Source organism: Sinocyclocheilus rhinocerous, unplaced genomic scaffold (assembly GCF_001515625.1).
Source record: "Sinocyclocheilus rhinocerous isolate Xijiao unplaced genomic scaffold, SAMN03320098_v1.1 scaffold2012, whole genome shotgun sequence".
In the NCBI taxonomy this organism is placed as follows: domain Eukaryota; kingdom Metazoa; phylum Chordata; class Actinopteri; order Cypriniformes; family Cyprinidae; genus Sinocyclocheilus; species Sinocyclocheilus rhinocerous.
The window spans coordinates 247,670-269,520 of NW_015650320.1; the positions used below are offsets into that span (position 1 = coordinate 247,670).

The 21,851-nt window shown below is 38.0% G+C and overlaps 2 protein-coding genes across 2 annotated transcripts in view; one reads left to right on the forward strand and one right to left on the reverse strand.

Annotated features, from left to right (window-relative positions):
- Positions 1 to 6,005, reverse strand: part of LOC107711611 (lethal(3)malignant brain tumor-like protein 3) — a 54,981-nt gene extending 48,976 nt beyond the window's left edge. The window contains exons 1-3 of the mRNA XM_016516612.1: positions 5,768 to 6,005; positions 5,479 to 5,590; positions 3,863 to 4,013 (exon numbers count right to left, since the gene is read on the reverse strand). Coding sequence (XP_016372098.1) covers positions 3,863 to 4,013; positions 5,479 to 5,590; positions 5,768 to 5,869 — 365 coding nt within the window. The 5' untranslated portion in view covers positions 5,870 to 6,005. The remainder of the gene's footprint in view (positions 1 to 3,862; positions 4,014 to 5,478; positions 5,591 to 5,767) is intronic.
- A 4,517-nt stretch (positions 6,006 to 10,522) lies between these two features.
- tmem244 (transmembrane protein 244) lies at positions 10,523 to 17,678 on the forward strand. Its single transcript, XM_016516616.1, has 6 exons — positions 10,523 to 10,832; positions 11,108 to 11,193; positions 13,344 to 13,420; positions 13,896 to 14,021; positions 15,779 to 15,823; positions 17,297 to 17,678. Exons 1-6 carry the CDS (start codon positions 10,737 to 10,739, stop codon positions 17,392 to 17,394), a joined length of 528 nt encoding a protein of 175 aa, XP_016372102.1. The 5' UTR covers positions 10,523 to 10,736; the 3' UTR covers positions 17,395 to 17,678.
- Positions 17,679 to 21,851: the final 4,173 nt, after the last annotated feature.

Genomic DNA, 21,851 nt, shown 5'->3' on the forward strand with positions numbered 1-21,851 from the left:
GTCAGTCAATGCAAGCGTGTTTCCCAGTGCTCACAAACAAACCTCAAACCTCACACACACATCACTATACTCCACTGATCCCAGTACAGGCCAAGCGCGGGTTTAGTGAGCTGTAGCTGTCAGATATCTGCATTCAGTGTGTCAGAGACGAGTGCTGTTGAATGCAGAGCTAACAGGGCTGCGGGATATATTGAGATGATCAAAGTCGCCAATGTAGCGCGCCATACGCATATTGCAAGGGCTTGTGAGTGTGTGTGTGTGTGAGTGAGTGTGAGTGTGTGTGTGTGTGTGTGAGTGAGTGTGAGTGTGTGTGTGTGTGAGAGAGTGTGTGAGAATACTACCTTGGCTGGTTGATGCTGGAATTTTGTCTAACAAACAAAAAGCTTATATTGAGCATGTTTTTTGCTTAAAAACTGCGATTGACGATTTTAAGCACGAATCTGCTAACTAATACATTGTCTTCCTAGACTTCAGAGATGCCTTTGGCACATTGCCTCATAGAGTCATGATTGATGCATTGGAAGAGATACAGCTCCCTAAGATCTATGTAGACATAATAAAAGATGTATATTGTGACTCCTACGTGCAAGTGATCTGTGGAAAAGATCTCACCAGACCAATACCACTTGAGGTAGGAATCAAAACTGGCTGTCCATGGAGTGCTGTAAACTTTATCATTGCAATAAATCAATGGCTAAAATGGCTCTGTACACATGCCCCGCCCCACATCCTGTCACCGAACCCAGTCCAGGGCTATGCTGATGATGTGGCCGTCGCATCCCAAGATGAAGGCGTGATTAAAAACATGTTGTCATGCACTGACAGATTCCTGATATGGTCTGGTCTACAAGTAAATGTGCAGTTTTCTATGAGAGGAGGAGCGGTGGCAACCGTTGGTATAGATCAAGGGCCGACCAACCCCCCTCTTTTACCATCTTAGACCAGCCACTCAGAGTGTATACTAGACATGAGACATACAACTACTTGGGTCACAAGTTTAACATTGCTGGAGAATGGAGTCTGCAAGTGACTGACATGGCACATCAGTTTATGACCAGACTGGATCTCATTGACGCATCACCTTTTTCCATTACTCTAAAAGTGCAAGCAATAAGAGACATAGCTTTTTCTAAAATTCAACATCTTTTTGCAAATGTCCATATCCCACAAAAAGTATTGCGTGAAATGGACAACAAAACCGTAAACGTGGTTAGGAAATGGCTTTGTCTCAACACACATTCCACAAGATGTTTTATCTTCCAGAAAAGACAGGACGGGGGGCTTGGAGTCCCAAACTGCATGTGTGAGTGAGTACATAGCCACAAGATAGTCTCACCTTATCAATATGCTGAACTGTGATGATATCAGCATGGGGCGAATGGCCAGAGCATCATTATTGCTGGATTTTAAAAGACGGAAGGTGCCACACGCATGCGGTCTGGTTTTTAAAAGAAAGACCAATGGAAAGCTGGATGGGAAAATTTGATTCCTAATGAAATTTGTCTTGTAATGTGGAATCAAATAAAGTATATAAAATGTGTGTGTGTGTGTGTGTGTGTGTGCGCGTTTTTGTGACAAATGAGGACATAAATTTGTATAATGACAAAGGTATGACATAGGTATTACAAGGAGAAGGTGACTTTTCAGGACATTACCCCATGTCCCCACTTTTCAAAACGCTTATAAATCACACAGAATGGAGTGTATTGAAAATCTGAAATAGCACAAAGTTTCCTGTAAGGGGTAGGTTTAGGGGTAGGGTTGGTGTAGGACAATAGAATATACGGTCTGTACAGTATAAAAACCATTACGCCTATGGGATGTCCCCACTTTTCACAAAAACAAACCTGTGTGAGAGTGTGTATGTGTGTGTGTGTGTGTGGGAGATATGAAAACAAAACTTAATATCTTATATTTAGCATCTCAAATATGTATCTTGATTTAAAGATGTTTAGATATTTGCAATGGAAAACAATCAAAAATACTGAAAAAGTCATACATTTTTAGCAATGCATGCAATGCATTTATTGTTTATGAATTTAAGACTTTTTGCTCTGATTTAAGACCTTTTTAAAGCCTTCATTTGTGGATGGACAAATTGAGACTTTTTACGACCTTTTTAAGCCCCTCAGAAACCCCGGACTGAGACCTGCACACACTGTGAGAGGGACGGTGGATATGAAACACTAATAACACTAGCATCTGTTCTTTCACATTAATCACTGTCAGATATCACCAGAATAAAAAAAAAGTGACAGTGTTTAGAGCAGTGATGGGCAAACTTGGCCCTTCCAGGCCACTTTCCTGCAGAGATTTGATCCAACCCTGATAAAACTCACCTGCCTGTAGCTTTCTAGTAGTCTTGAAGACAATGATTAGCTGGTTCAGGTGTGTTTGATTAGAGTTGGAGCTAAACTCTGAAGGAAAGTGACCTGGAAGGGCCAAGTTTGCCCACCCCTGGTTTAGAGCAAGAGTAGTGTAATTAGTGAAATATAATGGACTTTTAGTGTTACTTTAATTTACATTTATTTGAAATTAACAGTTAAATGTTCACACAGAGAAACTGGGCTGGAACATTACCAATGGGTGTCAATTACCATTTGATGAAATTAGCATAACAATTCTTTTTTCGGCTGTTTTTCGGTCCAGCAGGTGAAAATGGTGCATCTGATCACTTCAGTGCAGTAGCAGCACACTCTCCTCCAGTGTTGGGGAAAGTTACTTTTAAAAGTAATGCATTACAATATTGCGTTACTCAATAAAAAAAAGTAACTAATTGTGTTACTTAGTTATTTTTTATGGAAAATAATGCATTACATTACTTTTGTGTTACTTTCTGTCACCTGGGCTGGGCTTGCTTATTTGTTTTTTAAAGGGGTCCTATTATGCTCTTTTACAAAGTCTTGATTTTGTTTTGGGGGTGTACTAGAACAGGCTCTCATACTAGGTTGTTCAAAAAACACATTATTTTCCCACATATTATACATTTACATAACATATTTACATTACAACACCCCTCTCCCCATTCTGGCATGAACGGCTCGAATAGTTCCTGTATCAAATGAAAGCCCGCCTTCTGAAATACGAAATGTGCTGTGATTGGTTAGCAAGGCCAGTGTGTGTTGTGATTGGCACCACTCGGCGCCTGGTCGGGATATCACAAATCCCGGAAAATATGCGTTGTAGTCCAAACGAGTCGTTCGTTGTAGTTTTTGAAAAGTGATTTCTGTTAAATAAAATATCTCCTTTTGAAGTGGACTTTGAGCTTTGTAACTTTGCAGATCTTTTTTATGCTGAAACAGCAACATTACAGACTACCTAAAGTTTAAAAAGTGAAAACGCATAATAGGACCCCTTTAACAACGAAAAACCCAAAGGTTATATTTTTGGCAACTGTAAAGGCCCTTTCACACCAAAAGTGAAATTAATAAGCTTCAGGCTGAAGAAAGAGCCTTTGAAACTCACTCCTGATTTCTCTCAACACGGGACAGGAGAGCTGTCAGTCAATAAATGGGAAAATAAAGTAACTTGCATTACTTATTTGAAAAAGTAACGCAGATATTTCATTGTAAATTTACAAGTAATGCATTACTTTACTAGTTGCTTGAAAAAGTCATCTAATTACGTAAGTTGTAATGCGGTCCCCCCAACACTGCTCTCCTCAACAGCACACATGATCTGAGGAATCGTTCAAACGCTGCAGGACGACTTAAAACACTCACAGCACATTTAACACTTGTCTAGCTCATCACTAACACCACATATGTGACCCTGGAGCACAAAAGCAGTGTTAAGTCGCTGTAGTGACAGTGATGCTTGACTTTTTGTGCCCGCAGTGGGTTTAGTACAGTGCAGGACTTACTCTTGCTGCTCCTGCTGCAGACAGCGCTCACTGCAGTGAAGCCCGTCAGACAGGAAGTCCACCACCGAGCCCTTCCTGTTACAGCGGACACACACGAGGCCTCGCTGGGCCCACGATGTCTCCTCCTTTGAGACCGGCTCCTTAGAGAGAGCTGAGGAAAATCAACACAAGACCCTTAAATAACAAAATGTAACTCTTGACTGACTGACCCTTTACCTGATAACATTACTGACCAATCACCACCTGCAATATCAGACAGGCCTGTGCTCTATTCAAATGTAAGTCTATGGAGGATCGGTGTGTTTGGATAGTTTTCAAATGCCATTCAACACTAAACCTTCTTGCCAGGTCACTTATAATAGTGACTCGTGTAGGAAATGAACATGTAGGACATCAGTAATCTCACCTACATCTGCTCCACTGTCAATCGATGTCACTACTTTTACAACAAAGAAGTATATTAGTTCATTTTGTTAAACAAACTTAGGAAAAGCTCAAGGATGTTTTCCAATTACCTTGATGTAGTAATAATTATATTAAAATTAACATACTAGTAGTACGTAAGTGTACTATTTCAATACTTAATGGAAGAAAATTGGTCCGGTTTTTAGTTTATGAAAGTGTCATTTTATGTGTACTTTAAGTGTTAGATTTTTCTTTGGTATCACAACAATACACTGAAAAAATTACTTTAAAACATTTTGCACTCTGAACTTGTCATTACAATTTTACAAATAATTACAAAGAAACAGCAAGTAACACTGAATTAAACATAAAATTTTGAAGTATAAAGACTGACATAGTATTTTCTTGTAAAACTTACTTAACCTTTTTTTATTCACAACTTCTATTTTACTTGTTATATACTTATATATCCCTGTTTAGTACACGTTGAAGTGTACTCTCAGTAAACTACTAGTTTAATAGTTTTTATACTGCAAGTATACTTGTAAGTTGTTGGGTTTTTTTTACGTGAATTTAGCATCATATTTATACACTGAAAAAATAGTAACCTAAAAACATCTAAGTTAACAAGTTATAATCAAGTCAAAACATTAACGTCACTGAATAAACCAAAATACATTGATTTATACCAACAAAACTCATTTATATGGTTTAAATCAGGCAGAAGTAGTTCTTGCAGGATACCACTTTTCATTTTTGGTATTATTACTTTAACTGAACATTATTTCAGGTGACTGTATTGTGACAGTATGCAAGAGTTCAGTACCGTAGTGAATGTGTTGCATCTGTTCACCTGCACTAATATGATCAGCTGTAATCGCTGTGAAAATGAGGCTTTTCTCTTTTCATTTGACTCCATTCTGATTCACAGTCTCTTCTGTTAAATTATGTTACTGTGTAATTAAGGAAACATGGCAGATGAAAATGCTTTGCAATCTCACGATTCATTCCAGCCCACTCAAGTATAAAATCCAGTCATTTTTACCATGTTATGAGTGAAATAACTGAAAATCACAGAAATCTCCAGTTCATTCCTATGGGATGTTGTGTAACTCTAGTTAGAAACAGTAACCAGGGGGACGGGGTGGGGGCTTAAGAGCACTTCATCTGCTGTAATAAACCCAAACACGAGCGTATGGTGGTGTGTTTACCCTCTTGTGCAGTGGGGACGCTCCACGTGGTGGTGGCGTGAGCTTTTTTGCCCCTCTCCTCCTCCATCTCGTCCGTTATGACCTCCAGGACCCCAAACTCATTCACCCGGAACTAACACACACACACACACACACACACACACACACACTGAATGTACACAACTAACCTACACACTCCTACAAGATGACCATCAGACCACTATTAAAACATCATAAAGATTTAATGTCATGTTTAGGTTCATAGACAGTCTTATGTTTACATAATAAAGGCCTATATGTCTTTGCTAACCTTGAGCTCGCTGCCAGGCAGTGTTCCCACTCCGTCCTTCCAGTCCATCGCCCCGTACACATCAAACTCTGGAGCGGCTGTGCTCGGGCCCGACGACTCCATCACACCCGCACACAGCTAATCTGAAAAACACCGTGTAATAACCCACAGAACCGCCAAACACACAAGCCTTACTCACTATATACCACTGAAAGTCATTGCAAACAACACTGAGCAAACACTTCTGAGCTCTTTGTACTTCATCTACACACACACACACACACACACACACACTGAATGTACACAACTAACCTACACACTCCTACAAGATGACCATCAGACCACTATTAAAACATCATAAAGATTTAATGTCATGTTTAGGTTCATAGACAGTCTTATGTTTACATAATAAAGGCCTATATGTCTTTGCTAACCTTGAGCTCGCTGCCAGGCAGTGTTCCCACTCCGTCCTTCCAGTCCATCGCCCCGTACACATCAAACTCTGGAGCGGCTGTGCTCGGGCCCGACGACTCCATCACACCCGCACACAGCTAATCTGAAAAACACCGTGTAATAACCCACAGAACCGCCAAACACACAAGCCTTACTCACTATATACCACTGAAAGTCATTGCAAACAACACTGAGCAAACACTTCTGAGCTCTTTGTACTTCATCTAAACACACATTTTGTGTGTTTTTACTACAGAGAAACAAAATTAAATGTTGATTTAGTAGCTATTTTGTGTTTGTGTGTGCACGTAAACATGCATGCAACTTTAGTATGTGCAATACATAGCGACTGAATCTCAGGATTCACTGGTCACGTTTCACCCCCAAAATTAAAAAAATAATAATAATAATAAAAGAATTTTGTTTTGCATAAAAAATTAAGCCTTTTTTGAGATTACTAAATCGCCATAAAAATTTATTTTTCTTTAGTTTTTGGGGTAAATATGGCACAGACATATTTGTGTGTGTGTGTGTGTGTTTGTGTGCGTGTGCGTGTGTGTGTGTGCGTGTGTGTGCATATGTGTGTGTGTGTGTGTGTGTATGTGTGTGTGTGTGTGTGTGTGTGTGAGTGCGTGCGTGCGTGTGTGTGTGTGTGTGAGTGCGTGTGTGTGTTGTGTGTGTGTGTGTGTGTGTGTTAGTGCCGCACGAGGCCTAGCGCATGTGAGTCATTCCCGGATCCGCCAGCAGAGCGCGCTGTTGCCCGCACTTCATCCGCGGCGCTGGAAACTTTCAAGCCTCTATACAACAATGAAATCAAAAAGAAATGCTCGCAATATTGTCACGTATTACAGGATTATGTGCGCGCATCGAGTGTTTTGATACATTTTATCACGGTTTCGCATTAAATGCAGAGTCGCATATCTGGACGTGAAACGATTTCCACTGCTGTAGTTGGTATTTATAGGTATTTGATACATGATATAATTAAACAAAGTTCATTTTCTCATCAAATATTTGAAATATCCGTGCATGCTTTACTTTTCAATGTGAAGTACAATATTTTGACATCTATTTGAATAACAGTTTTTTTAAACTAATGATTTAGGTCAAATTTAAAGGCGACGATTGTGATGATGATAAAATAAAATGCATGTTAATTTCCCATCATTGGTTTTTCTGTGAAGCGCGTTTTCTGCCGTTTATTTCAAGGTTTTTGCGCATTTCTTGCGTGCAGCTCTATTGTATTAAATAGTTTCCACTGAATGAGGTGAAATGATTCGGCTCGACGGCGACAGTGCAGTATTATTTCCCCCTAAACATCGACGACATATTTCAGACGGCACAGTATCAGATATTAAAACACTTTTCTTTAATGTGTTTTAAAGGCAGTTTCTCAAAATGGCGGAGCAGGAATTATATTCACTATATAATTGAAAGACACAGGCCTGGCGAATCGCGGCATTATTGCTGATCAATGACATTTAAAGTGCATGATTGAGCCGACCGCGCGAGACATGTTTTGTTTGGCACGAGCAGTTCCTGCTGTTTCCAGCACACAGGAGCGAATGCACTGCTGCTCTGCATTATTGTACACAGACACAGATAAACCTATGCTTTATTCCTGCCATCAGCCGCACATGCACACTTTGATCCTTTCTGTCGACTGCGTCTATTCTGAGTGTCATTCATTCGCGTTATTCTTTATTGCATACTCTCTTCCTGCTGCTCATATTATTGATGACACGTCCAGACGTTTTCTACTTTAAATCTAACTTTCATTATTATTCCTAAGCATTACACCTCCCGCGAAAGTCTGAGACGGCGCATAAAGGTTTATTAAAGAGTATAAAATGCTACACAAGCAGTTTATTCTAGCGTGCGATTGTTTTAATTTGTCTGTTTCTTACCCAAATTCTCCCACGAGTACTGAGAAATTGGCCAGGCGGACTCCAGAGCGCATGCGCACAGCCGTCGCGCTTCACACTCGCCCATCATGACAATATCGAAAGTTTTGCGCTGAAACAATTCCGACGGATCAAAACGATGTCGCTGACGCTCACCGCGCCGCCTGCGGCTCTTTTAACGCGCGGCGACGTGGTCGGACGGCGCAAAACATTCGCCATTGCTGTTTTGTTGCTAAAAATAAATTCCTGCGTGCAACCCATGCTTCCAAAATGTACAGAAACGTCTCAGTAAATACAAACGACCAAACTCCCGAGTGCTGACGGTGGTTTTATTGGAGAAAGCTGACGCACACAAACGCTGTGAAGGCTAACAGCACTGCTCCGGTCGTGTAGTCGAGCCTATCTGTGAAAACGACTCTGAACTGTGCTGCACAGAGCAACAAAATAACCCTGAACCATACAGAAATGGTCGGATTTAGCGCAACGCAACACTGTGTCATGCACCGCTTTTCAGTTGTAGCAGGCTACCGCTACATAATAACACACTAAACTAAGCTGTTTAGAACAACACTAGATACTATTAAACTAAAACGCACTGAATTATAGCCTACTATACTAAGTTCAGGCTTAACGTGAGTGGGTTTCTGTGAGCCTTTGTCTCTTGAAAGCCTGTTTAACTGTTCAATGCACTTTGCTTGTGTAAATGAATGCACCTCATAGACTTAAACAGTCACAACAGGTGCTGACAGAGTAGAATTCATCTGATTTCTTTGGATAAAACACTGAATGACAAACAATCATAAAACATGGTATTTGGTTAGCCAACCAAGCAGTAGAGCTGTATTTATTTATTTTTTTATTATGCAATTTGTGCCACAAGCGTTATTTATTAGTGCACTCTGACTAGGAGTGTAATGCAGGCTTTAACTAGTCATTATTTGCACTTTATCTAATCAAGCTGAAACTTAGTTGTTTGTCAGGCCTGTTTAGATTACAGATGTACACATTTATTAAAACGACTGCCATCGCTGCTCATGTAATCAGTGCAGTTTGGAGTTGCATGCCTGCAGTAGGTGGTTTTGATTATAGTTTTAATTTAGCCACTTGCAAGGACTCAGCGTCATGCTAACATAAAGAATTTAGGTTGCAAATTGAGTTCAAAGGCAGAGGTGAGCCCTTAATATATACGTTTCTGCAATTCCAAGTTCTTGTATCAGGTTTAGCGCCAGACCTGTCTGCAGTTAGTGTACCTCTGCATATTCAATTCTTCTATTACATTTACGCACACACACACACACACAGACAAAACACTCACACACACACACAAACACACACTTATGCTCGTATACTGATCACTTGAAGCTGGTCAACTAATCTTTAAATATCTCGAGGGCAGTGGTTTTCAATTCCAGTCCTCTCGTCACCCCGCTCTGCACATTTTGTATGTGTCTCTTATCACTTCAGATGTTTGTTCTATTCGACCGTAAGTGCCCTGCGAAGTGAACATCACGGGACATCAGCCATGACTCCAGTTTGAAGGGAGTGTATGTTCATTCAAAGGGCATTAAAGTGTGTGAGACGTGAATTTCAGCTGTATTTATTTACAGAGGTATATTATGTCACACTTCACACTTCTCTAGTAAGTTTCATCTGTGTGTGAAGACGCTGCAGGCCGTGGCGTAGCGCAAATCCATGAATGAATGTTCTGAAGTGAAGTAAAGTTCAACAGATGTCCTGTGCTCAGGAGTAGGGAGCAGTGAACACTGTGTAGGGATCATGTCAGTGGGAACACAGTTCATGCGTGGAGCTCTCTTCTAACGAGCTGATGATCGGAATCAGTGTTAAATAAGAGACACATGTAAAATATACAGAGCTGGGGGTCGCCAGGACTGGACTTGAGAACCGCTGACATAGAATCTCACTGTATGTGTAGCATTGAGAATGTTCTTCACTGGAAGAGCCAAACCTGTTCATTAGAAGAATGCTTTTGGCTTTCTTTTGAATTTGGACAAAATTGCAATTTTTCGTTCATTTATGCATTTGTTAATAGTTTAAAGTTTTTAATCACAGTATCACAATTAAGTAAACATAGGGGTGAATGGAAAATACATTTGGTAGAACTGGTTTGAGTGGACGTTGCCATTTTTGCCGTAGGAATTATTCCTTCAATTTCAACACAAGCATGTTTATTTTTGTTTTAAAAAAAATATCCAAAAGATGCTTCCTAACAGGAATGACCCACATATGATTTCAAACAAGTACAGGCCTAAATTGTGTGCATGGTCTTACCCATGTGTTGCAGTTGGTGCACAGTGTTATTAATCTGAAATCTAAACCATTTCTAAAATGTTAGAAGTGCTATAGAACAGAAACCAATCTTGAAACAAATGCCCTTACAGCCAACTGTGCTAGCGGGAGGCTAATGTGAGGTATTCTAGCACAGCCTTACTTAACCAGGAGTATTTTTAGTGTGTGTGGGTAATTCGTTAGTGCAGCCCGGGCCTGGAGGTGGGCTTTGTCCTGCCCAGATTTACGGAAGCGTTGCTAATCTTATTAAGAGCAGCCATGACAGATGCACTGATTCAGTCTTATGCTACCTGCGAGAGCGCCGATCAAAGAATCGCTGGCCATTCATGTTGTTGGACTACTGCTGCCGGTGCTGTGGGACCACGCTGATCAAACGCCATGGCCAACAACTGCCCCTCAACACCAAGCCCAATGACACCTGGGTAAAGTCTGATTATCTATGGTGCAGCAGATCTGATCCTGAAGGATCCACTGTGTCCCTGTAGCAGTAGCTATGTTTCTATAGCCCTTGGTTTCAGTGAATTGTAATGTAAAACTGAAGGAGTGACTAAATAGCAGAAACCATGTGCAGGAATAATTCAGGCCTCTATGCCAATAGAACATGTTTGATTAATAATACTAACACTACTAGAACCAACTGATGTAGAGATGTTTCCCAGAAGCACTGAGTGTGGCTGTGTCGTGTGCTTGTCGTCAGGCTGTTCTTCAGAACCTGTTGATGTGTATGCTGTGCTTCTACTCTCTCTACTATATTGTGGTCAGTCTCTGCATCGGCATTCTCAGGTGAGATTTTCCACGTTGAGCAGCATAACTTCCTCTCTCTCTCTCTCTCTCTCTCTCTGTCTGTGTTTCTGTGTGCATCTGCCTCTTATGTGGTGACGTGTCTACTGACTTCCTGTAGTACAGAAAGAAAATAGTCTATGTCAGTATTTCTCAACACTTGTAATATTAGTCCCATGGACTGTTATATGCAAATCACTGCTGCTGTTCTTTATATGCATTCACAAAATTATTAATTCTCCTGTTCAACCCAAGAACAGTTTATCATGTTATTAATTAGAATATTGTTGAGCCTATGCAGGGTTTTTTTCTTTTCTTTGAATGTACGAGCAACGATTTTGGTACTGTGTTGGGTTCAGTGTTATTTTAGCATACCTGAGAGGCTGTTAAATAAATAAATATATATATATATATATATGTATAGATACGAGTCAAATCAAATACGCAACAGTGAATATCATGCTTATGCTAATTTTGTGTAGATCGCAAAATTTAGGATCCAGATTTTTCATTATACATCAAGTAGTAACCCAACCAGGGTTATTATAGTTAAATAAAACTAAAATTAAAACCTTTAAAAACATTTTCATGATTTGAAATAAAATATAAAATATTTTTATTTCAGCTACTTTCCAAAGCAACATTTCTTGCTTTAATTTAATTTAATGTACTACAATAACTAAAACTGAAATAAAAATTAATAAAAACTTTATAGACATATCTATAAAAAATACTAAAAATGACAAAAACACAACAAAATTACTAAAACTTTAACTAAAATTAAAATTAAAACTAAAAATATAAAAATAAAAACTGTTTCAAAACAAAGTTATATATATATATAGACACACATGCATTGTTATTTTAGCATAATTGAGAGAGTACATATATATATATATATATATATAACTTTGTTTTTGAAACAAATAAATTTTCAGTTTTAATTAAAATTTTAGTTAAAGTTTTAGTAATTTTGTTGTGTTTTTGTCATTTTTTTTATTTTTTATAGATGTCTATATAGTTTTATTAAATTAAATTAAATTAAATTAAGAAATATTGCTTTGGAAAGTAGCTGAAATAAAAATATTTTATATTTGATTTCAGTTAACGTTTATTTTATTTGTTTATTTTATAATGAAATAGTTTTTTTAATGGTTTTAATTTTAGTTTCAGTTTTAGTTTTATTTAACTATAATAACCCTGGTTGGGTTACTACTTGATGTATAATGCCATTAAAAACATTTTCATGATTTGAAATAAAACATAAAATATTTTTATTTCAGCTACTTTCCAAAGCAACATTTCTTGCTTTAATTTAATTTAATTTAATGTACTACAATAACTAAAACTGAAATAAAAATTAATAAAAACTTTATAGACATATCTATAAAAAATACTAAAAATGACAAAAACACAACAAAATTACTAAAACTTTAACTAAAATTAAAATTAAAACTAAAAATATAAAAATAAAAACTGTTTCAAAACAAAGTTATATATATATATAGACACACATGCATTGTTATTTTAGCATAATTGAGAGAGTACATATATATATATATATATATATATATATATATATATAAGGTGTCATTTAATGTGCCACCTATCTGTTTTATTTAACTATAATAACCCTGGTTGGGTTACTACTTGATGTATAATGAAAAATCTGGATCCTAAATTTTGCGATCTACACAAAATTAGCATAAGCATGATATTCACTGTAGTAGAGCGGGATCAGTTTGTGTTGCGTATTGGATTTAACCCTAATTCGCCATGTGTTTTTCAACCTGATCTCATGAGAAAATGCAACTGTTTTATGAGGTATGAATTCGTGCAATGTGATTTGTACAAAAAAAGTAAGCATGAAGCTCCACCCCTAAACCTAATTGTTAGTGCGGCTTAAGAAAATTGTATGAAAACATACGAATTGGATTAAATGAATTTATACAAATTAGCCACAAATTCAGCAAAACAAAATAGTTAGGAATTGCCATAAGATTGTGTTGGTTTTTTTAATCTTCAATAAACTTTATTGCAATAATAAAGACAATTAACATTATAGCAGCATCACATTCTTGATTTGAAGAACTAAAAGCAGAAATAGTTCAAGCTGTTTGAGTGTTTATTTGTTGTTTGTTTGCTGTTATCAGGGTGGAGGAGGTGGACAGCTTGTTAGCGCCTTTTGACTACACCACTCAACCATCATGGCAAAGTCCCAAATATTTAGGTAGGCTGGCTTCAATACTCTGTGTTGTGTAAAGCTGCATTCAGCTAAATACTGGCTCAAGATTTTCACTTATAGTGGTACAAACTTTGCATTATGTATTCTTATCACAACATTGCTATGGTCTGCAGTTATGGGCTGATTATAGACTGATGCTGATTGTTGATATCAAGAGAGCATGATATATATATATGTGTGTGTGTGTGTATATGTATATATGTGTGTACTGTATATATATATATATATATATATATGTATATAGTGTATATATATGGTAAAGCACACATACTACACATTAAATTAACAGTTGTTGAAATTGGACAGAAAATGGCTGTTGGTGAAAGAGGGTAACACTTCAGCAATGCTTGATGATCTCACAATACTGACAACATACTGACAAAGTTTTGGCTCTATCATTACTGTGCAGTGCAATGATTAGAGAAGTTTTGATGCTACTAATCACATGTGTGTTGTGCAGTGAGTGTGATCTCCACAGAGGTGACGTATGTTCTGGGTGGCCTGATATTCACGTGGATCGTGGAGGAGTGGGTGTGGGACTACGCCATCACTGTCACACTGCTGCACGTCGCTCTGACCGTAGCAGGTGAGGACATCTACATACAAGGGGAAGACTTGACATTAAACACATCTGGTCAAATCAGTTTGATCAATTATCCATCTCTCATCCCAGAGTTTGTGAAAGACAAGCAAAAATTATATTTACTCTAGTGAAAAAAATATATGCTATTTGAAATGCATTTATTTTGTGCTAAGTATACTACAGATGCATTTACATATTTATGTGCTTATTAAAAATACCCTGCGTTTGTACTTTTGGTATACTAAACTCGTATACTTAAAGTCTGCTAAATTGGAACAACTAATTTTGTACTTGATGCACTTTAATTGTGCGGAAGTAGCACTAAAGATATACTGAAGTTTATTTGATTTTGCTAAAGTGGAACTAGTGCAAGTACACTTTAAATGTCTTGCATTTAATGACTGATATTATACAGAGAGCATACAATCCTCATCAATAGTGACGTTAAAACACATTTTAGGCATAATCTTAAGAAATGTGCATTGTGCAATAAAGAAATACTCCAATTATAATTTTATATCAGTAATTCTTAAGTGATATGTCAATAAATGTTAATGGATTTGAAGTATACGTAGTATGAAATTAATGTATAAAAATGTTTTTTTTTTTTTTACTAGGGTACAGAAATGTCCTTGCAATGGACGACTGTGGGCCAATAAAACTTACTTATAATACAGTTGCATATAATGATGCGAGTTATTATGAGCCGTAAAGTGTTTAAATCAACTGTTTAGCCTCTTTAGAAATATTTAGAAATAGCTGAATTCACAAAGAAGAAAAAGTCACCATTTTCTCTTTTGGTTCCTTTGACATTAAAAATGTTTCTCTTTGGATTAAGAGTGAACATTTCCCTGAACATATGAGATCAGTATGATAGATAAACGTGATGTAGTACTGTCATAAGTACATCAGAGGTTTGAGAGCCACAGACTCTATTGAATAACATCCATTAGTGGAAAAACATCTTCACCCACACAACACTGCTGACAGCCTCAGGCTACTGCAAAACATCAGCCGGTTTGTTTCACTTCCGGCTCCTTTTGTGAACCGAGTTTACCCATACTGTGGTGTTTGAATGAATTAGATTAGTGAATGCACAGAATTATGCAAGTTGCAGTTCTGGAAAATGACATAATGCTTAGTAAGTACGTAAGTTTAACGAGAGGGTTGCTCACCAACAAAGCCGATATAATGAATCGTGCCACTGACCCGCTCTTAAATTCTGTAAAAAGCTGGAAGTATTAGCTTCATGTTGTTGTGAGTCTGCAGTCAGGCGACACTCTTCACCAAAGCACACTTACTGAGAGCAGAAAACGTGAGGCGCTAAAGAATAGTGAGACGCTATATCGGCTGTCTGAATAACAATTAAAACATACAGTACTGTAAATGGAAAACAAGGTGGACTTGATTCAATGGATTGCTGAGCTGTGATTGTCATGACAGGCAAAAATGTCAATAAAAATACATTGGCTTCTACAGACATTTATTTGTCTATTCAATGCTTTCAGTTGCATGGCATAATAATGTAGGCAAATGTCTTTGAATGATCGATAGATGATTGATAGATGTGATTCATTGGGTCATTTATTATATCTACTTAATTTAATCTATTGACAGTCCTAGATATTGTCATTGCATGTACTTACAGTATTTGCATTGGTGATATGCATGTGTTTGTGATGAATGTTTTGTAAAATTGTATATTTGGAAGTGCACGAGGGCTGCTTTTGAACCTGTTTTCACTGTGACTCTGGTTTCAGTTATGGCTGATTTTCCCTCGACAGAGCACTGGTGGATTGCTCTCGGTAAGTTCTCTCTTTTGGACAAGCTTTCAGTTTTGGCAGTGAAACAGACGTCATTTTAGCCTCTGTCATATAGTTTAGCATCACACAAAAACAGACATATAGAATATACAATCAAGAAAATAACAAATTCCCAACAATAGAGAATATGAAGCTGATGTCACGCAGGATAGCAGCTCTTTTAATAATGTCACTGATTAAACTATCACTAAATAAAATAGTAATAATGAACGGAATTCTGCAAAACTACACTGAAATCGTCAAATTATCATGCAGTGCAATAAAATAGCATCTCTTCCTTGCAAAATGATACTAAGAAGAATGTGAATATTTCATTTTCAAGGCAAAAACAAAAAAGGTAAGCAGGTATCTGTGTTAATTCCAGTATCATTAGCGGCATGCAACGCGGCGTGACGTAGCTTCACATTCTCTGTTCACTGCGGAGTCTGTCCTCTTTTCACCATAAAAGGTTATGGGTCAAGTTGATGTCACATATCAATGGCAGTTATGATAGCATGTGAATGCACCACTAGTGCCACTCAGTTGTCTGTGGTTGAATTGCTTATAGGTCTGGGGTGTCCAAACCCGTTCCTGGAAGGCCTCTGTCCTGCAGAGTTTAGCTCCAACCCCAATTAAACACAAAAAATTCCAAGATATTGGTAAAAATGTTCCTAAGTGCAATTCTTGAACAATTCTCAAGAAGTTCTCATATATGTTCTAAAGAACAACTTAGTTTGTTTCTTAAGTAGAAAATGGCATCTTTATCTGATTAAATATTGAAAAACGCTTCAAGGCTTATCTTTTTGCGATGCCTGCAGATTACCGTAATAATCATAATAAGCGCACACACTGTTTTCGTTTTCGTCTAAGCTGCTTGTTTTTAATGCGCCATGGTTGTAAAGAGCTCGTCTCAGGATGCACTGATCTGGGCAATCAATCCTAACTTTAAGAAGTTATTTATGATGATTTTTAAGAAGATTCTATTCAAGTGTGTTGGAGCTAAACTCTGCAGGATACTGGCCCTCAAGGAGCAGGATTGGACACCCCTGTTAAAGGGTTAGTTCACCCAAAAATGAAAATTAGGCTGCGTTTTACTCACCCCCGAGGCATCCTAGGTGTATATGAAAAGTTCAAAGGACACGCGACCTTTGTATATAAGCCCTGTTGACAACCAGGCAGCATATCCTGGTTAGATATGTTTTGAAGCATGGCTGCTGGTCCTAAGCAACTAGCTTCTGCTCAGGACCAGCTTAAACCAGCTCATAACCAGCAGCCATGCTTCAAAACATACCTAACCAGCATATGCTGTTTTTTCAATAGGGCCTTTTCTGATCATTTGTGTCACTAATTTAGACTGATTTTTTAAAATCAGTGCAATAAAGTGAAATCGGGGCACTCATCTGATGTTGAACATGTGCTCAGTGCATCACAATCTGTAATGAAATGCTGACGGTACGTGTGTCTCGTCTCCTGTAGGCTCTGGGTTGTTGATGATGATTTTTGGCGGGCAGCTCCTGGCTTACAGACTCTTCAGAAGTAATTCTGTGCATCCTGCAGACCTTCAGAATTTCTGACACGCTGTGGAACACGTACAGGGATGAATTTTCTCAGTTTTATATTTCTTTTTTACATCATAGGTAGTTTGAAATGGTTTTGTTATTCCTAAACAATATTTTGTTGTGAAACTCTCTGCTCATGCTGATAAAATAATTCCAGTAAATCATGTTATTTTGCTGACCTTTTGTGACATCCTATGGTGAAATTTTGACTCGGATGCAAATATGATTGTCTGTGATTACATGCAAATTTACATTTGCTTCACTTTCTGTACAGCAATGTCTAATTTGTCAAATTATTCGGATTAGAGACACATTTTGTGAATCTTAAAAGATCCTCCTATCATAGGCCAAAATCTGTAGTGTTTGCTTGCTAGTTTGACATGGGTGAGCCTTCCATTCCTTCCTGATTTGCATACTGAAATCGAGAAAGAATGGAAGAGGCCGTTTTCTTTTCGCATCTATCGATTCCAGCATACGAGTTATGCCAACATCGAGGCGATGCGTGAAAACGGCTATGAGAGGATGCCCCCTGTAGAAGAGACGCTGGCTAGCTATCTCTCTTTGGGCGAGACATCCTCCCTTAATACTCCTTCCTTGCCATCTAAGCCCCTCCAGGATACATCGCGCTTAAATGGGCTGTCGCCGGCCAACGTGTTGTTGGTGTTTTTTCAATGTATGCTTCAGACACGGGTCACGACGAGGCGTTCCCCATAGCGACCCCTAGAGGACGCAGTGTCTCGTTCCCTACTCAGGGAACCATGGTTGCATAAGTAACCTGAGACGTTTTTCATAATTTATTGATTCTCCTTAATTCTTTTTTTCTCTTTTAATTTTTCCGTTCTAAAAATCCTACTGTCTTTTATACCATTTAGCATTGAATATATTCACAGTATAAAATGGGCATGTAAATAACTTTGTGATCCATGCAGTGAAAAACACTATGTATGAAACAAATAATTATGAATTGCATTATTGATTACAAATGGTAAGTTTAAAAGATGTTAGGTAAAAGGTAACCTAAAACTAATCTAAAAAGTAGGCTACCTAAAATGAGTAACCTAAATTATGTTACTACAATTTTCAACATGTAATCTGTAATCAGCAATTGATTACAATCTGTAAGTAATCTACCCAGCTCTGCTGACTAGCAACAATCATAAAGCACTAATATAAACCTTTATTTTTTAAATATGTTGTGTTCCATAAAACCGGAAAACAGGATGTTGACATCATTTTGACCCTTTCTACAGCATGACAGTTAAAAATCTAAATATTTTCTCAATAATTATTATATTATTTTGCCAAATCATAGTGTTGACTGTGTTCCTCAGTCTCAACCCCATTACCAAATGAAGAAAAATGATCAAACGAATAATTTGCCATGATTTATGGCAAATATAAGTTTATCAATAACTACAAACAAACATTTGCACTGATAGCTTCATTCATTCAAAGATTAGCTGCAAGCATTGAGATGTTTTGATATTTTATTGGACCTGTAGCCGTTATCTTTAGGTACATCTTTTAGAGTAAATCTCAGAAACAATGCCTGAGACATATTTCATTTCAAAATTAATTTCACGAGACAAGAATATGACAGAATGATGATATATTATAACTGATGCATTTACATCTCATGGCAGTATTCAAACTGATTTGAATTTAAAAAGAGACTCACTACTGAGGATATAATTAATAGGCCCTATATCAAAGAGAAGCAAACTGTCATGAAAATACTGTCACAGTGCAAAACATCGACGGGCAATGAAACCGTATCGTTTCTCTTTTGATTTTGTGCTGAAATGTGACCTGGCCGTGTTTTAGAAGAGGAACTATAGATGCAGTGCAGTTATAGTTTGTTCTAATCCTGAACAGCTGCGGTCCTCTAATCGGTTTGGATTAAGTGCATCAAGTATTATTACCAATTCCTCAGGAACACGCCGCCGTCTCACGCTAGATCGGTTGAAAGCGTGTCCATTTTCTGGTTGATTCATGTGTGCATGTATAAACACATGAGCAGCTCTTTCAGATACAGGGTTTCTGATATGCTTAATACATTTAAGCAGTCATAAAATGACAGATTCAACACAAACATGACAATAAGTGCATAAGCACAGCAGTCCTGCATGCGTCAGGTTTTTCCAAAGGCGTCCTGTGTCTCGGGGTTCTCTCCTGGTGTCAAAATTTCATGAATGATTTAATGAGATGATGCACAGGAGGAGAGGAGCGTGTTGTGCAGTGAGGGATGCACTGCTGGATGTGGGGCTCAAACGCACCTCTGACCCGGGCCGAGGTCATGGTGACCAAACTGGTGTGTTACCTGCAGCTCTGGTAAGTGCTCTTCTCCATGAGGCCGCTGAGATCGTTTAGATAATGAGATGTCATGGTCCTGTTCGTACAGTGGACCAAAAGAGACACTTTGTATATTTGAGTCACGCTTAAAAACCTTACTGTATTAGACGAAGTGTGTCAAATGCTGTGGGATGTTTTCTTTTGGCTAGCTGGCGATTCACCGCGTTCACACAGGTGTAGAGAATCGCATTAACTAGCAACATCATCCAATAACTAACCACAACACTGACTGTCTTCATCTTAAACACTACATCTGTCGTTTGTAGCAAACTTGTGAAGGGCGTCTGTGCATCTTTCTTTCCTATCGATGACACTTGTTTTGTTATTTTGTTAGATGCTGCAAGGACATTCAGACCAATTTAAATATGACTCAAGTGTCCAGATACTTAAGTTGTCTAAATGTTACTGAATCCTTCTTTTTCTTCACAGTCGTGCAGTTTTAACTTCTTCTCTCCCTGAAACCGCAACTACAACTCGAAGCTTAATTTATTTGATGATGCTAATGGAAATGCGATGTGTGATAATTACAAGATGGTATTTTTTATGTAGATAAAGTGTGAAAGACGCACCACTATAGTTTAGGGACCAGTTCTCACTAAGTTGCTTATTAGCATGCATATTACTAGCATATTGGCTGCTTATTAGTACTTAGAAAGCACATATTAATGCCTTATTCTGCATGAGCATATTTTAGATATTAATTATTAATAAGCAGCAAATTAAGAGTTCACTGAGGGGGAAAAAAAATTAATAGTGAATATGTGTTCCCAAATGTAAAGTGTTACCGGCACTTCTTATAAAAAATCAAGAACGGTCTGAAAAACAGCAGCCAGTAAACGCTCACTGAAAGCACAGAACGTGACATGTGTTGAGCGGCTCGGGCAGAAGCAGGCAGTGGCACCTCTCTTATGAACAGATAACATTTCAGTCTATTCTTCAGATGGCCTGTATCCATTTCACCCTGAGAAATGAGAAGCGCTGTGTGGATGAGCAGAGCAGAAAGAGATGTCTTTGCATGCAAGTTATTAAATATTGCATGTAAGTTTGAGCAGCACTGTCCTGTTTTTCATTTTCATCCGCCTACCTTGTGAATTTAAATGGAGACTTGTATGAGATGTGTTTTATCTGGTAGATGACCCTTCACTCTTCTGTGATGTTGTGTAACTGGTTGTTAGTGTCTGTGTCAGGGAAACACTGGTCCTGCGTTGAAACAGCAGTTTACACAAGCAGGGTTGTTTTTCACTAACAATGCAATCATTATTAAATCATCTGATTGACATTTAATCCATTAAAAATATATATTTTAAACTAACTTAGTGTAGTTACCAGAAATGTGTTATCTAGCTGTGTGGCAAACTGATCATGCAACCTTGTCACAACATAATATTGTTCCTTCTATTAAAAGAAATAGAGTGTTCCATAAAATTGTGACAGACAGGAAGTGAAATCATTTGGAGCGTTTCACCAAATCCTCTTATTACATTTTCACTATTTTTCACTAATTATTAGTAGTGTTGACTGCATTCATTAAAGGGACAGTTCACCCAAAAATGATCCTCTTGATCCAAACCTGTGTGAGTTAATTTCTTCTGCTGAACACAAAAGGAGATATTTTGAAGAATGCAGAAACAATACTATGGAAGTCAATGGCTACCGTCAATTGTTTTGGTTACCAACATTCTTCAAAACATCTTCCTTTGTATTCAGCAGAAAAAAGAAACTCATACAGGTTTGCAACAAGTGGATGGTGCATAAATAATTTCATTTTCATTTTTGGGAGAACCCTTTAACCCAGGGCTGTCCAAACTCGGTCCTGGAGGGCCGGTGTCCTGCAGAGTTTAGCTCCAACGCCCTCCAGGACCGAGTTTGGACAGCCCTGCTTTAACCCTCCTTAGAGACATCTTTAGGGCCATTTTTATCTTTTTCACTTTTTTTTCTTCATTTTATTGTCTTCCTCAAGAGGGCGCTTACCGGTCTTCAAGCTGAATCTCCCCGTTAGGGCAGCATTATATCTCAGACTCAGGATATTTTCTAAAATTACAGAGACAGTGGACTCGAGACTGTAAGGATGTTTCAAAAGTGGGACAGCATGTTTTGACTAATGTGGGACAGTCAAATAT